The sequence below is a fragment of the Dromiciops gliroides genome, chromosome 1, assembly GCF_019393635.1.
Source record: "Dromiciops gliroides isolate mDroGli1 chromosome 1, mDroGli1.pri, whole genome shotgun sequence".
Taxonomy (NCBI): domain Eukaryota; kingdom Metazoa; phylum Chordata; class Mammalia; order Microbiotheria; family Microbiotheriidae; genus Dromiciops; species Dromiciops gliroides.
Window position 1 is genome coordinate 174,035,537 of NC_057861.1, and position 22,587 is coordinate 174,058,123.

The following is a 22,587-nucleotide window of genomic DNA, read 5'->3' on the forward strand; positions in this document are numbered from 1 at the left end:
GACTCTAAATGACATTGAAAGACATAATGGAGTTGCCACTAAATAGAAGGTTGACTCAGGTTCTTCTTGGAAAGGAAAATAAATGAGTTTGCAGAGTTGGTTATAGAGTGCACTCAAAGGCAATGAAAAAAATAATTTCATGGGATTCTTGATCATCTAACCTTGAAGTACCTGTGGTACATATACAAAAAAGATCACAATGAGGGCAGCTAAGTGGATCAGTGGATAAAGCACCAGCCCTGGATACAGGAGGACCTGAGTTCACATCTGGCCTCAGACACTTGACACTTACTAGCTGTGTGACCCTGGGCAAGTCACTTAACCTTCATTGCCCTGCCCCCCCAAATGCTTTGTAGCCCTCTATTTCAATAAAATCCATTAAAAAGATCATAATGAGATAATTACAGCTTACATGCCAACATCTAATTGAAGAGATTGATAAAGTCTATGTAAAACTCTGAAGCATTCTTCAGACCACATCAAAGTATACAGTGATACTCGGTGACCTCAGTGTGAATCTAGGCAAAAGGAAAGACCTTAAAAATATCTTGGAAGAGAAGATTTATGACTTAGGGGGAGGGGAAAAGCTTGTAGACTACTTAGGAGTCTCATGTCTTTATATCTTGGATGTTTTGACAAATAGTGGAAAGCACTGAGATTAGTGAATATTGAACAATATAAAAATGACATTGGGGGGCAACTAGATGACGCAGTGGATGGAGCACTGGCCCTGGAGTCAGGAGTGCCTGAGTTCAAATCCGGCCTCAGACACTTAACACTTGCTAGCTGTGTGACCCTGGGCAGGTCACTTGGCCCCAATTGCCTCACTAAAAAAACAAACAAACAAACAAACAAAACAAACAAAAAATGACATTGGGTATATTTTAATAGACAAAAATAACTGATTATACCCAGGAAGTCATTCAGTAAGCATTTAGAAAGGACTTACTGTTTCTGAATCAACTCTTTGTACAGTTAGACCATCTACTTGCTGCCATATACTTTTTAGAGCAAAAGTTAGAATCAACACAAAATCAGGAAAATGAAAATGAAAAGATGGCATGTAAGTAATTATGTCCAACCTAATTTAATTAAACAAATTATTAATGGCTAACTTGGGAAATGGATAAATGAACTGAAATAAGTATGTACTATCATCCTTTCCTCTGAACATTTAACTAATATTAATTCATAAGGAGACTAAAAGAGCCCCAAGAGCACCTCACCTAGGAAATACTTCATCTCCATGTTAAATATGAGCATATGATAATTAAGGACAATGCCTATGTAGAATTTAAAAAATGTGTATAATCATGTGTAAGGAAATGTTGGGAGATTTTGCAAAATATTACCTTATAAAATAGTGAAGAATAGAAGAAAGGATAATGAGTCTGCAAAAATCTTTGCATGGGACCAGTCTGAGTTAATTTATTATAAAGGAAATTATAGGTGAAGCTGGAAGGAAGACAACAAATAGAAAAAATAATTGAAACCTCTTCTCCAGTGTTTGCTTAATGATCTGTTTTCATTGCTAATAACAATGGATTCAGTGCATTTGGATTCAGCACCTCAGTCCTAGATGTATAATATTGGCATGTGTAAATGGTATGCAAGAAGATTCAATGAAGGATAGCTGCTAGACCAAAGCATGTACAAAAGAAAAAATTTAAAAAGAGCCCTGCAGAAGTCTATACAAATTTCAAAGCATGCAAGGAGTCATTTTTTAAGATATCTGAAACATGAAAAGATAACAGACAGTAGGGCTGAGGTTGGGAGAGAGGAAGATATGTCCAGTATTATTGTCAGAAAAAAGTAGATGGAAGATATCAGTAACTACTGAACAATTTGCCTGTCTTCTCATCACTGTAAAATCCTTGAAAATGGTCTTTATGCTTATTAAGATTACCCTCATCAAGGATATGAAAAGGGGACCCGAAAGGCTTTTGTAAATTATTTTCTATGGCAAACCCATGTTTAAAAATCAATATATTGGATAATAAAGAAGACATTATTCTGTAGTGTTTGTTGCTTTTAAAAATAGCTTGACTCACCCTTCAGTAAAATGCATCTTTAAAGGCTCTCCTCCAACAAGATGTCTCCTTTTCATATGTTAATGTCAAATACAGTGCCTTTATAGATATAATCACTGAGATAACTTTATGAGTCCTCTCAACATTAACCCTTTCAGGAAACAGAATAAAACAAGACCATATCCTGTGTAGAGTCCAAGTGGAAGAGGATTTTCCCATAAATGGAGAGGACCTCTAAACGTTCCCTTTTACAGATATCATTTTGCTGATTATATCATGTCTCAGCATATTATATTGCAGGGCTATCTCAACGGGTTCCATTGAGATTGGTTGATACACAGATAGAAACACTATTCTAATGGACTGTCTATTGTCCAGACTATATAATATGTAGTTTGATAGACAGCTAATTAAGCTGGCGCATATGTGTCTGGGGGTATATGTGTGTCTTGGGGACACATGGAAATGGAAAATGAACTGGGTTCAGAATTGAAAAAGAAAGTAGACTAGATTATATTTTGTAAATAATGTAGAACTTTCAGTAACCTCAATCCTTTTCCTGCAACAAAAACTCATTTAAAAATCAATATTTTACCAATGAACTTATATGGCTGCGAGTCATGGAATGCCAAGTTCTACAAAGACTTAAATTGTGGTCATCCAAAGGGAAATGGAGAAACATGTAGTGTTATGTAAGTGAGTTATATAGCACATTACCAGTGGTGATTCATGCAGAAAAAATGCTATTAAAAAAACAGGAAATATGGTCAGAAAAGGTGAGCCTGTAATATTAAAAACAAGGAATCCCACACAAGTGCTACAATGGAATCCATAGTATGTTCAGAGATTCCAAGCAAATCCTTCATCACATTAGGTAGCTCTTCTGTGATCTACACTGTTGAAATAAGTATCTCTGTTGATAACCAACTCATGGAGACTTTTTTTGGATCCTAATTTTTTTAATCTATTGCCTTAGCTATCCCTGTCAGCTTTCTATCATCTGTACATTTAATAAGCATTTCATCTATGCTTTTTCCAAAATCTTTGTATCTTGCATGTTCTTTCATACCCCACTTCATATTAATATCTAATTGTGTACATCTCTCTATTTCCCTCTCATTACATAAGTTCCTTGAGAGGAGGAAATGGATCTTAATCAATTCAATTCAGCATTTTGTAAGCACTTGTTATGTGCAAACATAATTTATTTTATTTTATTTGTTTTCTGCCTCACTTGAGATGTTCACCACTGTCATAGAAGAGATCCAGCAGAGTTCAAGTTGAAGAAGGATTCCTTATAGATGGTGAGGTCCTTCAGATGATCCTGTTTGTGGATGCTATTGTGTTGATTTCATCAAGCTCCAATATATTACAGAGCCTCCTAGAGGAGATTCATAATTACTCAAAAAAATTTGGCCTAACCAATCAATAAGCATTTATTAAGTGCCTACTTTATATTCTGGCACGGGGGAAACTGGATGGTACTGGCTGGGAAAACAAAGACAAAAACAAAACAGTCCCTGCCTTCAAGGAGCTTACATTTGATTAGGAGAAATAATATGATCATCAATAAATATATACAAAGTAATTTCCAGGAGGGAAGACACTACCAACTGGGGGAAAATCATCCTAGACCTTGTGTAGGAGGTGGCACTTAAGCTGGACCACACAAGAAAAACTAAGAGGTTGAAGAAGGCCTGTTGTTTAGGATACAGAGTTGGATGGGCACCTTGTAGAATATAGAACTCATCCATAAATTCAGTAATTAAAAAGTGGTCTTGGTTGCCTTTAGGAAATTACAAATTTCTTTTAAGGACCTCAGCTTTTCACTGAAACAAAAGTCCATTTTTTACCAATATGCTTCCAGTAATGCTGTGTGGCTGGATATCTTGGAACACTATAGTTGCAGATGAAGTGAAATTGAAGAATCAAAGAATATGGAAAGGTGCATGGTGAGCATGAACAAGAGACGAGAAATTGCTCACAAGAAGGTATGAAAGAGAAGCAGAGAAAAGGATTTTTTCTGAAGCTGTGATTTCATTGGTTTAGGGAGCTCCTGTGAAGAAACTGTCTCAATCAATATGGATCAGCAGCTGTTCTCCTCTTAGAGAATAATTTAGAGAGTTGTTTGAAGGCCCTAAGAGGTTAAGTGACTTCCCCGAGGTCATACGGCCAGTAGATATCAGAGATGGAACTTGGACCCAGGTCATCCTAAAAATAAGCCTCTAAACACTCACCCATGATGCTTCGCAGTGTAAAGGATTTTATCAAAGAAATGTATGATTGAAAAAGTAAATTTACTGGTTATGTGGCAAAAATGACTGACATGACAACTTCAAGTTGGTCCCTGTGATGAATATATGAGGACTTGGACAGCCATGAACGGGTTGAAATCTACATCTTTGGAGAGAATAATCACATCAAGGGGAGCACAAATTGTTTGGAATTCAGCTTACAAGCAGCTGTACTTGCTGCTTTGTGTCCTTTTCAGGCCTTAGCACAGTGCTTTGCATAGAGTAGGCACTCAATAAATGTTTGATTTGAATTGGCAGGGTTTACCTGATCACTTCTATATAATCATTGACTCAATAAGTATTGTAGTATTACTAAACATTGAAGCTTAAGCTTTCTTTTTCACCTGCAGTCTGAAAGTGAAAGTTCTTCTACAGCTTCTGTTGAGCACAGGGGCATTTTTAGTAACTAGATTTATGTATATAATGGAAACTCCTATTTACTTTAAAATTATATTTGTTGCTATTAGATTTTTTTCATAATCTTACCATCACAAAGGTTCTTTAAATCTCCATTAGAGGGGTAGATAAAAGACCAGAAGAATATAATTCCATTTTGGTAGCCACAATTTATATTTCTATTTGAAAATAGCTACTTTTTATAATAAATATTTCACCATAATGCAAGTTTAACATATTTTTCCCCTTTAAGGAAATTTGACAAAACACATGAAGTCTAAGGCACATAGCAAGAAATGTGTGGATTTAGGAGTGTCTGTAGGTGTTATAGATGATCAAGACCCTGAAGAAGCAGGTAAGATTTTTGTGTATCTCATGTTTTATTCCCATATGTGATTTTAATGCCATTGTTCATTTTTCCAAATACTTGTGGGTTTTTTTTTAAATAAAATTCAATTGAATTGAATTCTACCATCTGGGTGGCAAAAAGCTAGTCAAGGAAAAAACCATCAGTAATGCTGTCTGATTTCACTGGGAATATTAAACAAGTGTTTATTAGTGGCAAACCAAAGGCTATCAATTAACTTTTTTCTTTTTACTCGTGTTTGATCCTAAAACAAAAATGAGGCTTTCCGATTGTTATTGAGTTATTCTTATTTCTTTTTCAAAATTCTCCGGATAAAAACTTTACCTTACTATATTGAATGTACTTGAGTTTGTTATAATATGTAAACAATTTGCAAGAAGAAAATGGTAAAGATGTTATTTTAAATGGGGGAAAGCATTTTTTTTTACTTCCATTTGACAACCAATAATAGATTAAGTAATTAACGAATTTAATTCTAAGTATACTAGAGTCATGATTTTTAGGAATTACAATTGATAAGATTCATTATTTTATGCTGAAGAAAAGTCTGACTTTAGTCTGTACTTAAAAAAAGAATAATCTGTTTTCCTCAAATGTGAAAGAAAAAGTAGCCATTGCAGTCAATAACTAAATCTAAGACAATAAGTAGCAATTTCATGGTGGATGTTTGGGAGATTTTTTTTTTTATTCTATACAGGGCTGGGATTAGAAAGGTATTCTATATATCAGTTGCTGTAGATACTTTATTGTGTAGCAGGACCTTTGGGTATTTATGGCCCAAATTTTAGAGACACCAGGTCCAGGCAGGCTCCAGATGATCATTATCTAATAATCATAATGATACAGATACCTTATATTTGCATAGCTCTATACAGTTTACCAAGAACTTCCATGTACATTTTCAGATTTAATTTTCTCAGCTGCCCATAAGATAGCTATCCAAAAATTAGATCAAATTTCCAACAAATGTCTTTATATTCACTGAAACCTGTTAGTTTCTGCAAGACAGGACCTTTTTTATTCTGTTGTTTGGCATCCTTCCATGGATATAGACCATTTTGTAACTCTTATCATAGGAATTATTATACTAAAGTTAGTAGAATTATTGAATTCTTCCTTATAAATGCTTTAATGACTAAAATAAATCTAAGATCAAAACCTTTGCTTAAAGACATTCAGAGATTTTTATAAAATTTGAATATAATTTTGTATCTAAATAGTTAAAAAGTTTGATGAATTATAATTAATCATTTTATGTGAGAAGGAAGTTTATTTTGAATAGAATTTTATTTAAAAGGAAGTTATTTTTAATATTTTAGGAAATTACTCAAAAGTGATATATTAAGGAAAATGTGTAACAGATTGAGCAAGAAATGTCATTGATTTTAATAACCTGTCATGTAGAAAGGTACATAGTAATAGTAATTATATTAATATTAATCTATTATACATTATTACATTTCTTCAAGTTAAGAATATTTCAGATGTTATAACTGATACTAATATTGATATAGCGCTCTCAAGTTTGTGATGCATTTTATAAACATTTTTGTATGTTATCCTCACAACAGAACTCCACCTAACTGTGATTTGGGAAGTTGGCTGCACTTAATAGTTCAATTCTAGGCGTAGGAGAATTGGGACACAGAGAGGAATAATTGATTTTTTTCCACATTAATGAAGGAATTAGCAAAACTACCTGACCAGTTTCCTATTGTGCCTCAACTAAACTTGAAGTTTTCGTTACTGCCTTTCCCTAAGTTTCAATTTCATCTTAGTATAAGAGGTCAAGATTATGTCATGTCCACAGTGTAGAGTTGTGAAGAATAAAATATATGTAAGTTTTTAACAAGTCTGACAAAAATGAGAATCTTAGAAATATTCATTTTTCTAATAAAGACATGTCTTTTTCTCTATTTTTGACTTCCAAAATCATTTCTTTTGTATGATAGTTGTATTTATATTCTTTCCTATTACTATTCTTCAAGATGTTTTTCATTATTAGGCAGCTAGGTGATGCAGCTGGGCCTAGAGTTAGGAATACCTGAATTTAAATCCAATTTTAGACACTAATTAGCTGTGTGACTCTAGGCAAGTAACTTAAATTGTGTTCATTTCTATTTGTTTAAACCTTTGTTGTTGAAGATGATGAAGATGAAGATATTAGGTAAATCCTTAGCCTTTATATAAATATTCTTTAAATCTTCATCAGGTGGGTAGAAAAAGCCAAGAAGAACTCAATCAATTTCTGTGCATATATGTAAGTACACTGTGCTTTTACTTCAGAAAAGGCAAACAGAATCATTTAGTCAACTCACATTTATTAAGTATCTCCTATATGCCAGGCCCATGGCAGATGCTGGGAAATAAAAAAGGGGGGCAAAGACATGGTCCCTGCTCTCAAAGAGTTCATTCATGTTGTAATGGGGAATGCAATATGCGAAAAATTGTCAAGTCAAGTCAAAAGAACCTACTTTGTGCCAGGCAGTGTGCCAAATGCTAGGGATGAAAAGAAAGGCAGAAAATATTTCCTGCTCTCAAGGAACTCAGTTTAAAGGGATAGACAACATGTAACTACTAGGTACAAACAAGATAAAGGATAAATTGGAGAAAATCTCTAGCATTAAGGAGTATCAGAAAAGCTTCCTATAAGAGGTGAGATTTTTATCTGGGACTTGAAGGAAGCCAAGGAAGTAAAAATAGAGATGAGGAAGGAGACCATTCCAGACATGGTTCCCAAACAGCCAAAATGCCTGGAGTCAGGAGATGGAGAGTCTCGTTTGTGAAACAATTAAGAGGCCAGTGAACTGCAGAATACTGGGGGAGAGGGTTGGGCAGTAGAAGGAGACTGGAAAGGTAGAAAAGAGCCAGATTATAAAGGAATCTAAAAGCCAAGCTGGATTTTATATTTGATTCTGGATTAGGGGCCAAGGGTATGTTGGGGGGATGGGAGAGTTCCATTATCAAACTTGTGCCTTTGGAAGATCAGTTTGATAATCGAGTGGAGGATGGACTAGAATGGGGAAAGACCTAAGGAAGGTCACACCAGCTGACTTATTACAACAATCCAGGTGTAAGTGGTAAAGACAGGGTCTTTCTGAGGGTAGTGGCAGATCCAGAGGAGAAAAGTAGAAATATTTTTAAAATGTTATACAGGTAGAAATCAACAGGGTTTGACAATAAATTGAATGGGAGGAAGGGGTGTTTCAAGAGTGAGCAGTAAGGAGGATACCAAGATTGCAAGCCTGGGTAGAGGACAGTGGTATCCTTTATGGTAATAGGAACTTAAGAAGAGAGAAGGTTTTGAGGAAAAAATAATGAGTTTTGTTTTGGACATGTTGAATTTAAAATACCTCCAAGACATCTAGTTTGAGATGTCCAATAGACAGTTGGAGTTGTGAGACCAGAGGTTAGGAGAAAGGGCTGGCTAAGTTGATCTGAGAATCATCATCCTAGGGATGATAATTGAATCAGTGGAAACTGATAAGATTATTAAGCAAAACAATATAGAAGAAGAAAAGAGAGCCTAGGAAAAAGATGAATTTGTTTAGGCTTTCCTTTTGCCAGTATAGGAATTAATTCTAAGTGATCACTCAAGAATATATGGTCAAGAATTGGTCAGTCTTTGATTTTATTCTAAGGGGACAGGGGAGGGAGTGTGAAGTGCTTTGCCAACTTTAAAGTGCTATATAAACTCACCTGTTTATATGATTCCTCACCTGATTGGAATGTTAGTCTAATGCCCTACACTGAAGTACTTACTGGTTACCCTTACTTCCTCTCATGGACCAGGGTTTTTAGCAGAATGACCACCACAGATTCATGTTTTCACACACTTGAACTTTTGCTCCTTTGTACTCAGTCCTTGGAATCCTCTTAATGTATTTCCCTTCTCCTTGGTCCCTAGAAATGGAAAGATTTAATAAATTTGTAAACTTTGTGCTATTTAGAAGTATCCTGCTAACTTTACATCTGTCCATTTTTCATATGAAAGAGTATGCAGTGGTATCAAATGCTTTGTTCATTAACATAACAAATAACAAAGAGGGCTAACTATTATTTTTGGCACTTTTCTTAACTTGAATATGAGAGCATAAATGCTATTTTGTTTCATTGCATAAAACTCCAAGGTGATTATAGAAATATGTGTACAGTGAAGAGTCAGAACTACAGGACCTTTCCAGCAATAAAAACAAAGACATGCTCAATCATTGAGAATAGGCACTAGTGGCTCCACTCCTAGAGAAGGTGGCAACTATGCAATTTGTTGGTATTTCATCTGCATTCTATTTGTTGAAGGAAAGTCTATGCTTAAATGTCTGAAAATTATCAAGGACATAAAGCAGGTAGCACCAGAAAAACTTCACACATAAAGGCTTGTGTACAAAAGGAATACAAAATTAAAAGTTGTCACTGAAATTGTAAATGATTCCCTGGTAAAAAGGTGGAAAACTGAATCTAGGAGGTCAGAAGTCCCACCATGACACAAAACACCACTTTGCACAGGTCTGTTCCCCAAGCCTGGAATGCACTCCCTTCTCATTTCCACCTCTTAGACTCCCCTGCTTATTCCAAAGCCTTCCATGATTGCTCCCCTCTCACTCCCTCCTCACTGTTGGTCTCTTCCTCCTCCCTGATAGAGTACAGGGAATATTTTATGTTTATCTTTGTATGCCACATTCCTCAGACTGTGCCTGGCACATAATAGATGATTAACAAATGGTTATTGATTGATTCTTAATTTATCTTACTATCAAATGAGAGTTTTAAAAAATCACACATGATAGCAAATGTGTCTTGGGATACATCCAAGAAAAATAATTCAGTATCATATCACTTCACTGGACTACCTCTATGTGAAACACAGATAATGAGGAAATAACTAAACAAATGTTATTTACACATAAACCTTTGTCCTTTCCTGCAGAACTAGAATTCTGTAGGAATGGAATGAAATCAGAAATGGGATGGTCCTTAATTTGGACATTGAAAGAAATAATGTCACCAACAGTGTTGTATGAAGAATAGTGGCAATTGCAAGCCCAAGAGCCACCTGGTGTGGAAAGGATAGTTATTTATGATCTTGTCATTTCTTCATTATATAAGTGGACAATGATAAACCTATTATCTTTTAATATTAAAGACAACTATGGGACTCCAAGTGCCAAGATGGTGGAGTGAGGAGGGAAACCTCTGAAGCTCTCCCAGATTTCCCCTCCAAACCATTATAAAACTGCCTCTGAATCATTCCAGAAGCAGGGAAGCAGATTACCAGCCTAGTAGGAAATTTCTTTCTTACCTGGGTGGGAGGGAAGTATGGTCCAGGAGTAGCAGCAGCAGTAGTTTCTGGGCTCACAGCAAGGGGCCTGAAGCAGGGCTCTGAGCCAGGGGCAAATCACTAGTGAGGCTCTGCCCTCCTGCAAACCTGCAGTTCCCTAGGCAAATGAGCAATATGGGTAGCATAGTGGGGACCCTCACCAAGCACTCCATAGCTAGCACAGACCACTAGGGAGGCTTTGACCCCACTGTTGACCAGTAATGAAGCCTCACCCAAGATTGGTCAGTAGCAAGTTCCCATCCCAGTTACCTGCCAGCCAAGAGACTGTTTACAGGGCAAACCAGCAGCAAGGGGCTCTAGCCCTCAGCCAGATCTACAACAAAATTGCCCTTCCAGGACCTGCTGGCAGAGGAACTTGATTACTATAGCAACCCAGCAGTAGGACCCCCACACCTGAGCAGATTGTAAACAAAATTACTTCTCCAGGGCCTGCTAACAGAAAGGCCCTGATAACAAAGAAACCCAGCAACCACCCCTGAGGCAGACGAACAATAAGATCAGTCCCCCAGGGCCAGTCACCAGAAATACTGTGCTAACTTTAGCAGCCCAACACCAGGACACCACCCATGGAAAATGTCAGCCTACACCCAGGGGAGGCCAAAAGGAAGGACTAACCCCCAAATACCAATCAGAAGGGAAGCTTACCCTACAGAAAAAGCAAGCAGCTAAAACCTGAAGTCCAGTGAAAGGTACCAGTTAAGACCAGAGTCTTAACATAGAAACTTGGGACAGTGCAGGAATAGAGCCCAACTCTCATAAAAAAAAAAAATCAAGGCACAAAAATGAGCAAAAAACCCCAACAACAAAAAAAGCTTGACTATTGATAGTTACTACAGTGATAGGGAAAATTGAGGAATAAATACAGAGGATAACAGTAACTAAATGGCTATAGGTAAAGCTTCAAAGAAAAATTTAAATTGATCTCAAGCCCAAAAAGAATTCCTGGAAGAACTTTAAAAAATTAGAGAAGCAGAAGAAAAATTAGAGAAAGAAATAAAAGCAATGAAATATAAATATAAAAATTTACTAAGGAAAATAACTCCCTAAAAAAAATGTAGCCAAATAGAAAAGGAAGTACAAAAGGTCACTGCAGAAAATAATTCTTTAAAAACTAGAGTTGAACAGAAATAAACTAATGGCTCTATGAGACATCAAGATACAATAAAACAAAATCAAAAAAGTAAAAAAAAGAAGATAACCTGAAATTTCTCTTCAGAAAAACAACTGACTTAGAAAATAGATCCAGGAGAGATAATAAAAGAATTATTTGACTACCATGATCAAAAAACAAGCCTGGACAATATCTTTCAAGAAATTATCAAAGAAAACTGCCCTGATATATTAGAACCAGAGGGCAAAATAAAAATCGAAAGATTTCAACAATCACTACCTGAAAGAGATCCCAAAATGAAAACTCCCTGAACATCATAGCCAAATTTCAGAGCTCCCAGAGCAAGGAAAAAGTCCTGCTAGCAGCCAAAAAGAAACAATTCAAATACTATGGAGCTACAGTCAGAATTACACATGTGATGTTTAAAATCTAAATTGTGGTCGCCTTAAATCAGAAGCTTCAGGTCCAGTCTAGCCTAGAGTTCCGGCCTGGTTGGGTTCTTCCTGAAGTCTTCCTCCACGAGCCTGCTTTAATCAGGAACACACTAGCAAGCTGTTTGTGGAAGCTTTTTATAGATCTGGAACAGAGGCGGTCCTTACACACTGCTTCAAGATGATTGGTTGGCTTCATCCAAATCCATTGGCTTTGAAGGTGTTCTCAAGGTGAGTTCACAGTCTAGTTTCTGAGTACAATACCTTCTTAAAGGATAGCCAGGTGTGATTACAATCCAATTAACTTGAAGTAGGCTTAATCAGTAGTCAATCACTCTCACTTGATTCAATCAGTATAGATTAATCTCCAGGCGGGTCTTTGAGTATCTGCTAAATCCCATTATTTCATCATACACATGATTTGGCAGCTTCCATATTAAATAATATAATATACTGGAAGGCAAAGGAGTTAGGTTTACAACCAAGAATCACCTACCCAACAAAACTGAATATACTCGGGGGGCAGCTAGGTGGCGCAGTGGATAGGGCACAGGCCCTGGATTCAGGAGGACCTGAGTTCAAATCCGACCCCAGACCTTTGACACTTACTAGCTGTGTGACCCTGGGCAAGTCACTTAACCCCAATTGCCTCACCAAAAAAAATACATATATATATATATATATATATATATTTGAATATACTCTTTTAGGGGGGAAAATGGATACTTAATGAAATAGAGGACTTCCAAACATTTCTGATTAAAAGGCCAGAGATGAATAAAAAAAATTCACCTCCAAATACAAGACTCAAGGGAAACAAAAAGTCAAAAAACAAAGCAGAAAGAAAAAACATTAAGAAGTTCAGTAAGGTAAAACAATTTTCTTATAAGAGCAATTAGAAAGTATATGGAGAGAGAGGATGTGGTCATAAGTTGATACTGAAGGGACAATAATATTTGTAAGTCTTAACTTTATTATAAGAATAATTGGGGGCAGCTAGGTGGCACAGTGGATAAATCTGGCCTCAGATACTTGATACATACCAGCTGTGTGACCCAGGGCAAGTCACTTAATCCTCATTGCTCTGCAAAAAAAAATAAAATAAAATAATTAAGAGTATACGTAGACAGAGAGTGGGGTTATAAGGTAACATTGATGGGACAACAACTCAAAAAACAAAATAAAGGGGTAAGAAAAAATTGCATGGAAGAAGGAGGGGGGAATTGAATGGTGTAAATTGCCCCCCACACACACACACACACAAAAAGAAGTCATAAAAGAACTATCATAATGGAGGGGAAAACGGGAGGGGGGGGGGTGATGAGCAAAGATTATACCTTACTCTCATCAAAGTTGGCTGAAAGAGGGAATAACAAACACAGTCACTTGGATATAGAAATCTATCTTACCTTATAAGGAAATTTTAAAAAGGGATCAGGATAATAGAAGGGGGATACAAGGGAGGGAATAGTGGGGAAGGTAGTGATCATAAGTAAAACACTTGTGAGTAGGGAAAGGGTAGGGGGGTTAGAGTGGTGGGGATAAAGAGGTGAAAATAGCATGGAGAGAAATAAACATTCATCATAAGCATAAATGTGAATGGGATGAACTTGCCCATTAAACAGAAGCAGATAGCAGAATAGATTAAAAACCAAAATACTACAATATGTTGTTTATAAGAAAAACATTTAAAACAGAGAGATATACACAGGGTAAACATAAGAGGCTAGAACAGAATCTATGCTTCAGCTGAAGCAATGAAAGCAGGGGTAGCAATCATGATTTCAAACAAAGCAAAAGCAAAAATAGATCTAGTTAAAAGAGATAAAGAAGGAAACTATATCTTGCAGAAAGGTATCATAGACAATGAAGTCATATCAATACTTAACATATATGCACCAAATAGTATAGCATCTAAATTTTTGAAGGAGAAACTGAATGAGTTACAGGACAAAATAGATAATAAAACCTTAACCTTCCCCTCTCAGAACTGGACAAATCTAAATACAAAAATAAACAAGAAAGAAGTGAAGGAAATGAATAAAATTCTTGAAAAGTTAAATATGATAGATCTCTGGAGAAAATTGAATGTACATGGGACCTACACAAAAATTGACCATGTATTAGGCCATAAAAACCTTACAACCAGATTCAGAAAAGCAGAAATCATAATGCAATAAAACTTACATTCAACAATGGACAATTGAAAGAGATTAAAAAATCAATTGGAAATTAAATAATCTGATCCTAAAAAAACAAATGGGTCAAAGAACAAATCATAGAAACAATCAATGATTTATTTTTTTAAATGACAATAATGAGACAACACATCAAAATTTAGGGGATGCAGCCAAAGTGATACTTAGAGAAAAAGCAGACCGATGAATTGAGTAAGCAAATAAAAAAAAAAACCTAGAAAATGAACAAATTAAAAATCCCCAACTAAACACCAAATTAGAAATCCTGAAAATCAAAGGACAGATTAATACAATTGAAAGTAACAAAACTATTGAATTAATAAATAAAACGAAATTGGTTTTATGAAAAATAAACCAATAAAACAGATAAAACATTGGTTAATTTGATCAAAAAGAGGAAAGAAGAAAAGCAAATTACTAGTATCATAAATGAATAGGTGAACTCATCACCAATAAAGAGGAAATTAAGACAATTATTAGGAACTATTTTGCCCAATTATATGCCAATACATTTGACAGTCTAAATGAAATGAATGAATATCTACAAAAATATAAATTACCCAGATTAGCAGAAGAAGAAATAAAATATTTAAATAACCCAATTTTAGAAAAATAAATTGAATAAGCCATTAATGAATTTCCTAAGAAAAAATCCCCAGGACCAGATATTCACAAGTGAATTCTACCAAATATTTAAAGAACAATTAATCCCAATAATATATAAATTATTTGAGAAAATAAGTGGAATCCTACCAAGTTCCTTTTATGAGACAAATATGGGGTTCATACCCAAACCAGAAAGAGCCAAGACAGAGAAAGAAAACTATAGGCCAATCTTGCTAGTGAATATCGATGCAAACATTTTAAATAAAATACTAGCAAAAAGATTACAGCAATACATCACAAAGAATGATCAAGTGGGATTTATTCTAGGAATGCAGGGCTGGTTCAATATTAGGAAAACTATCAGCATGATTGATCATATCAATAACAAAACCAACGGAAATCATACAATTATCTCAATCAAAGGCTTTGGACAAAATACAGGACCCATTCCTATTAAGAACACTAGAGAGCGTAGGAATAAAAGGAGCTTACCTTAAAATGATAAGGACTATTTACGTAAAACCATCAGCAAGCATTATCTGTAACAGGGATAACCTAAAAGCCTTCCCAATACAATCAGGGGTGAAGTAAGGATGCCCATCATCACCTCAATTATTTAATATTGTACTAGAAATATTAGCTATAGCAATAAGAGAAGAAATAGAAATTAAAGGCATTAGAATAGGTAATAAGGAAGCAAAATTATCACTTTGCAAATGATATGTTATACTTAGGAAATCCTAGAGAATCAACTAAAAAGCTACTTGAAATTATTAACAAAGTTGCAGGATACAAAATAAACTCACATAAATCATCAGCATTTGTGTGTGTGTGTGTGTGTGTGTGTGTGTGTGTGTGTGTGTGTGTGTATAGCCAACAAAGTCCAGCAACAACAGATAGAAAGAGAAATTCCATTTAAAATAACTGTGGCCGGGGCAGCTAGGGGGCACAGTGAATAAAGCACTGGCCCTGGATTCAGGAGGTCCTGAGTTCAAATCTGGCCTCAGACATTTGACACTTAATAGCTGTGTGACCCTGGGCAAGTCACTTAACCCTCATTGCTCAGCAATAATAATAATAATAATAATAATAATAATAATAATAATAACTGTGGCCAGTATAAAATATTTGGGAATCTACCTGCCAAGACAAACCCAGGAGCTATGTGACTGAAACTATAAAATACGTTTGAAACGAAGTCAAATCTAAATCGTTGGAAAATATTATTTTCTCATGGGTAGGCCAAGCCAATATAATAAAAATGACAATCCTACCTAAATAATTTATTTAGTACTATACAATCAAACTAACAAAAATATTTTATAGATCTAGAAAAAATAACAAAATTCATCTGGAAAAACAAAAGCTCAAGGATATCATGGGAATCAATGAAAAAATACAAAAGAAGGTGGTCTAGCAGTACAAGATCTCAAACTGTATTATAAAGCAGTAATTATCAAAACAATCTGATACTGGCTAAGAGATGGAGAAGTGGATCTTTAGAACAGAATAGGTACAAATTACATTATAGTAAATGACAATAGTAATCTAATATATGATGAATCCAAAGATCCAAGCTTTTGGAACAAAAAATCATCATTTGACAAAAACTGCTAGGAAAAACGGAAAAGAGTATGGCACAAACTAGATATAAACCAACATCTCATACCGTATACTATAAAATAAGGTCAAAATGGGTACATGATTAACACAGAGATCATGGAATCATTTATCTCTCAGATGTATGGGCAGAGGAAATATTTAGGACCAAAGAAGATATAGAATAAAACAAAATGTAAAATAGATCATTTTGATTATGTAACATTAAAAAGTTTTTTGCACAAACAAAACTAATGTAACCAAGATTACAAGGGAAGCAGAAAATTGGGACAATTTTTAAACAAATATCTCTGATAAAGGCCTCATTTCTCAGTTATATAGAGAACTGAGTCAGATTTATAAAAATATAAGTTATTCCCCAATTGATAAATGGTCAAAAGATAGGAACAGGCAGTTTTCAAAGAAATCAAAGCTATCTATAATCATCTGATAAAAATTCTCTAGATCACTATTGATCAGAGAAATGCAAATTAAAACAACTCTGAGGTATCACCTCACACCTGAGTGACAAATATATCAAAAACGGAAAATATTGGATGTTGGAGGGGATGTGGGAAAGTTGGGATGCTAATACACTGTTGGTGGAGTTGTGAAATGATCCAACCATTCTTGAGAGCAATTTGGAACTATGCCCAAAGGGCTATAGAACTGTGCATGCCTTTTGTTCCAGCAATATCACTGCTAGGTTTATATCCCAGAGATATCCCCCAAAAGAGAAAAAAGACCTATTTGTACAAAACTATTTATAGCAGCTCTTTTTGTGGTAGCTAGGAATTAGAAATCAAAGGAGTGCCCATCAATTGGGGAATGGCTAAACAAGCTGTGGTATATAATGGTGATGGAATGTTATTGTGCTATAAGAACTGACAAGGAGGATGATTTCAGAAAGGCCTGGAAAAACTTGTATGAACTGGTATATAGTGAAGTGAGCAGAACCAGAACATTGTGTACAGAGACAGCAATACTGCTTGATGAAGAACTGTGAAAGACTTAACTATTCTTAACAATACAATAACCCAAGACAATTCCAAAGGACTATTGATGAAACATACTATCCATCTACCTCCAAAGAAAGGGTTGATATTGATGGAACACAGACTGAAGCATGCTATTTTTCACTCTTTCATTTTTTATTTTATTCAAGTTGTCTTGTACAAAATGACTAATATGGTAATGTTTTACCTAATTGCACATGTATAACCCATATCTGATTGTTTACTGCCTCAGGGAAGGGTGAGGGGAGGGAAGGATAAAAATTGGAACTCAAAACTATAAATTAAAATGTTTATTAATAAAAACAACAACTATGTAAATCTGGATATTTACCTTTTGAACAACAGTGATCTCTTGGATACCTTGTGGGTTTCTATGACACCTAAATCCTTTAAATCCATTGTTTTCTGTTTAGTTATTTCCAATTCTATCTAAAAGTTTGTATTTTTCCATACATATACACATGCATATATGTTAAAATCTTCATTTGCCTCTAATGGAATTTGTTTTGTGTTTCTGGTCATTTCACTAGGGTGTATTTTAAAATTCTACTACACTGGATACCTTAGCCAACTGAAACCTCACCCTACCCATATTCACCAACTTTAATAAGTATATTCTCAATGATCACCATTAAAATAGTCCTTACTAAAGGGTCAAGTGAAAATGATGAATCAACAATCCTTAATTCTTTGTAATCCCTTATTATTATCTGTTTGCTGCATGCTAGGCTCTTGTACTCTTAGAATTCTCTCTTGAGCTAATTCTTTAAGGGAATTAATAAATGTAGGTGTTTAGAATTTAGTTATTTTGTCCTACTCTGAGAGATTTTCCATGTATTTGTCACTTTAACTGTGTAAAATTTGTTCCTTTAAACGTGTACAATTTATTTCTTAGAATTTGTCAGTGTATAGCATCAACCATGATATAATCAACATTGTCCCTTTAGATCAGTAGCAGTTAGAATCCCAATTTTTTTTCTTCTTCCAGGAATGAAGTACATTCTTCCTATGTAAGGTTATATGTTTTAGGGCTTTTTATCACTCTTCTCTTTGTTATTTGGGTTTGTCATCATTGGGTATTAGTAAATACTTTTTAGTTTTTATCTTTTGTGTCAAAAATCACCCCTCTAGCTATTTGCTTTTCATGTCCTGATCCAAGGAATGTTTTTGTCACCAAAATGCTACTTACAATGTAAGGAATGTTAATATGTTCTTAAACTGCCAGACCTGTTGAAGCATTTAGCATGACAAAATGCAACTGGAAACATTGTTTTTAGCCATGTAGTTCTTACTGTGAAGACAACTCAAGAGCACAGAATCTTAAGCTCTTTTTTTATCACTTTAAGCTTTTTAAATAATTAAAACTAGTTACATATAATAATCACAATGAGTTGATTATATAGAGCCACATTCCTAAACCCAACAAAATATGTCCTTTTAAGAACATTTTATCAACAACGTTCTCGTATTGTTTTTTTTAACTTTCAGAAAAAAATAATTTTAAAGATGTTTTTGTTTTCTACTTATAAAAGGAGATTTTTTTTAAAAAATTTAATAAAATCTAGTATTAATATATCTGAGTAATTAGATACCAGCAGGATAAGTTTGATAGCCTTTATGTTTAATTCACAGAGTAAGCAAATATTAAGCTCTAATCTTTTAAACATTTTTCACTAAATTCTCAAATAAACATATAGGTACTTATATATAGTTGGGTAGTTTTGTTATTTGGATAGCTTTTAAAATCCTTTGTACATATGATTTTTAATGTATCTCATAAAGTCTCTGAATTCTTCTTAAAGAGTAATTATGTGTGTTTAAAGAAAAGGTTATATTAATATTGGGTATATTGCAAAAGAATATCAAATACCAGTGGAGCAACATCTTTGCATTTAGTTGAGCTCTTCCCAGTAGGTGTCACTGTTAAGCAGTGATGATAACACTGGTTTGAAGTACAATGAAAATTGTTCTTGAAGATAACCTGTGGACTTCAAAAAATCACAGTATATTATTCTATTAAAGCATACTTTCTGTCTTTGTAAAACTATGTTGTTTAAATATGCACAATTCTGTTTCCTTCATTAAAATCCAAAGCAGCTTGCTTGCTAGAGTCATTTAAATGAGCTATAGTTCTATAAATATGCAAAATTGGATTGAATATTCTTGGAAAACTTTAATATGAAATTAACAGATGAAGTGTTAAATATGCCAATTCATCTGAGCTTGGGAGACTGGCTTTTTTCTTTAAGAATGCAGCAAGTATTGAACATCTATTATGTGTTGTACTAGGCAGTAGCTGGTTAGGGGAAACAAGTTAAAAAATAGTCAAAACCAAAAACACAGCAATAATAAAGAGATGTGACATGAGAGATGATGTATTAAATAAGAGGCATAGAAACTAAGTACTATGAGTTTGGGTTTTTGATTTTTTGGGTTTTTTGCAGGGCAATGAGGGTCAAGTGACTTGCCCAGGGTCACACAGCTATTTAAGTGTCAAGTGTCTGAGCCCGGATTTGAACCCAGGCCCTCCTGAATCCAAGGCCAGTGCTTTATCCACTGTGCCACCTAGCTACCACCGGTTTTTTTTATTTTAATTTTAATTTTGTTTAGTACTATGAGTTTAAGGAGGGAGAGATAAATGTTCAAGGAAGGCTTTGTGGACTCAACATTGAGCTGGGCCTTGAAGGATGAGAAATTACATGGTGTAGGAGAAAGAGCCCTGTTTGTGTTCTAGTCCTCATTTCACAATTTCCTAGCTTTGTTACCTTAGACAAGTCATATAACTCCTAGGACTCTTAGAAGCCTCATTTTCAAAATGATCATAATAGAGAAGCAACATGGTATAGTATAGAAAGACTTCTATATTTAAAGCCAGGTTGCCTTGGGTTCAAAATCCATCTCTGACTCTTACTAACTTTGTGGCTTTGAGAAAGTTTCTCTGACTGAGCCTCAGTTATCTTAACTGAAAAGGGGGGATAATAATACTTGGTACTAACTACCTCATGAAATTGTTGTAAGAAAAATAAAGTGTTAATTTTTAGCACCATATTAATGTAAGTTATTATTCTTTATCTGCCTGATGAGAGATATTTTGCTCGCATTATCTTTGAGATCCTTTCTACCTTTACAATGTATTATTTCAGAGAGATGGATGAAGGAAGAGCATTCCATGTCTAGAGGTGGAAATGAGTAGAGGTGGTATGCGATTTATCGGCTAATCTAGCTGAATTAGAAGGTTTCCTTAAGAGTGTAGAAGATAATGTTGAAAAGAAAATTTGGGGCCAGAATAAGGAGAGCCTAAGGAGTTTGTTACCTGTAGTTACCCTGTGGTTAGCAGAAATAGAGCCTTTTTCCCTAGTTCAGACCTGACTGCCTAATTATGGAGTATGGGGGTAGGAGAGGATGCCAGTCACAAGGTATGAGAAATGAAGAGCGGGGTTTGGACATGGTTTCATTGTTGTCCTGTCTTTTATTTAATTATATATTGTTTCTATGATTTGCTTTTTGAACTACCAGTTCTTCAGAATGAAATAATTGAGTTTCCCATTAAGGTCGAAGCCTTTCTTCAAATACCACTTATTGATTATGGTTTTTATCATGTGGTAGTCAGTTAAGAAAATAGTTTATATTTTTGCTTTCCTGGATTTGTTACACATCTGTCAGGTTGTGTTGCTCTTGTAGCTTATATATGTACACATGAGTTTTCTAAATGTATCTCATGGGAGGCATGTATAGGCTCCTCACCTCCAGGATCAAATACAGAATCCTCTATTTGACATTCAGATCTCTTCTTGACCTCCCCACTACTACCTTTCCAGTCTTCTATAACCTTACCCTCTGCCACAGACTCTTCAGTCTCCTGACACTGGCCTCCCATCAGCTCTTCAAGGCATTTACTCTGACTTTCCCCCATGCTTGGAATGTGCTTCCTTCTCATCTCTGTCAACTGACTTCAGGTCCCAATTAAAATAAGATTTTCTACAGGAAGCCTTTCCAACCTCTTTTAATTCTAGTACCTTCTGGCTATTAATCATTTCCTACTTTTACTGTATCTAGTTTGTATTGTACATATTTGTTTACTTGTTTTCTCCACTATTGGATTGTGAGTTCCCTAAGGGCAGGAGCTATATTCCTCCCCAACCCCCTTCTCCCTGCCTCTTTCTTTGGTCTCATCTTCAGTGCTTAGCAACAGTACCTGGCACATAGTAAACATTTAGTAACTAAATAGTTTGTGTCTTTTTAATTAAATTTTCTTTTTTTAATTAATAAGCATTACTTGTACAAGAAAAACACTCATCATAAATATGCATATACAAGCAAAGCAAATCTTCACAGGTCCATGTCCAAAAATGTGTGTCTCATTCTGAATGTTTAGACCTTCACATGGTCACAGGTAGCATACTTTATCACCAATTCTCTGGAATCATTGATAATTACCCAGGGTCAGAGAGAATAGAATTATAAAATATTTCAAAATAGTTTTTTTCTATATGTTACATTATTCTCCCAGTTTTGCTCACTTCTCTCTGCATCAGTCTATAAAGATTTTCCCCATATCCTCTGAAACCATCCCTTTTATCATTTCTCACAGCACAGTAGAATTCCATTACATTGATGTATCATAATTTCCTCAGCTGTTCCCTGACTGATAGCATCCCCTTATTTCAGTTCTTTGCTTCTACAAAAAAGAGCTGCTATAAATATTTTGTATATATAGGACTTTAGCTTACAATTATGTGAGCTAACATATTCCTCCACCCTTCCCTTTTCTTCCCTTGTATATCATTTCTTCCTTTCTTGTTTTACTATAATCAGAACAGAACCATTCCATGGCCTTCTGTCTTACTTATCTGACCTATGACCCCTGTCCACATTAGGCTTTTGTGGAGACAATGTTATTACCATTTACCTCCATTCAAATGTAAATACATTGTCTTTATATAGTCTCTTCTGACTGTTCACTTGTCCTTTTAATGTTTCTCTTATTTCCTGTATTTATATTTCAAAATGTACACAGTATTCTAACCTTCCTTTTTGGATTGAGACATTGTATTAGGGCCAAGCTCATATTTCTTGTGGGACTTTATCATGACCTTGTATGGTACTAGTCTATCATCTTGGATCCTGATGCTGTGTGTTCTTTCAAGGATCACAAGAGTGGCTCTGGACTCGGAGTTGCAAACTTGTGGTCTGATCTTGGA

The 22,587-nt window shown here is 35.0% G+C and overlaps 1 protein-coding gene across 1 annotated transcript in view; it reads left to right on the plus strand.

The window, feature by feature from the left end:
• Positions 1-22,587, plus strand: part of HIVEP1 (HIVEP zinc finger 1) — a 181,774-nt gene that overhangs the window by 147,061 nt on the left and 12,126 nt on the right. The window contains 1 exon segment of the mRNA XM_043976628.1: positions 4,974-5,075. Within this exon segment, the coding sequence (XP_043832563.1) occupies positions 4,974-5,075 (102 nt within the window).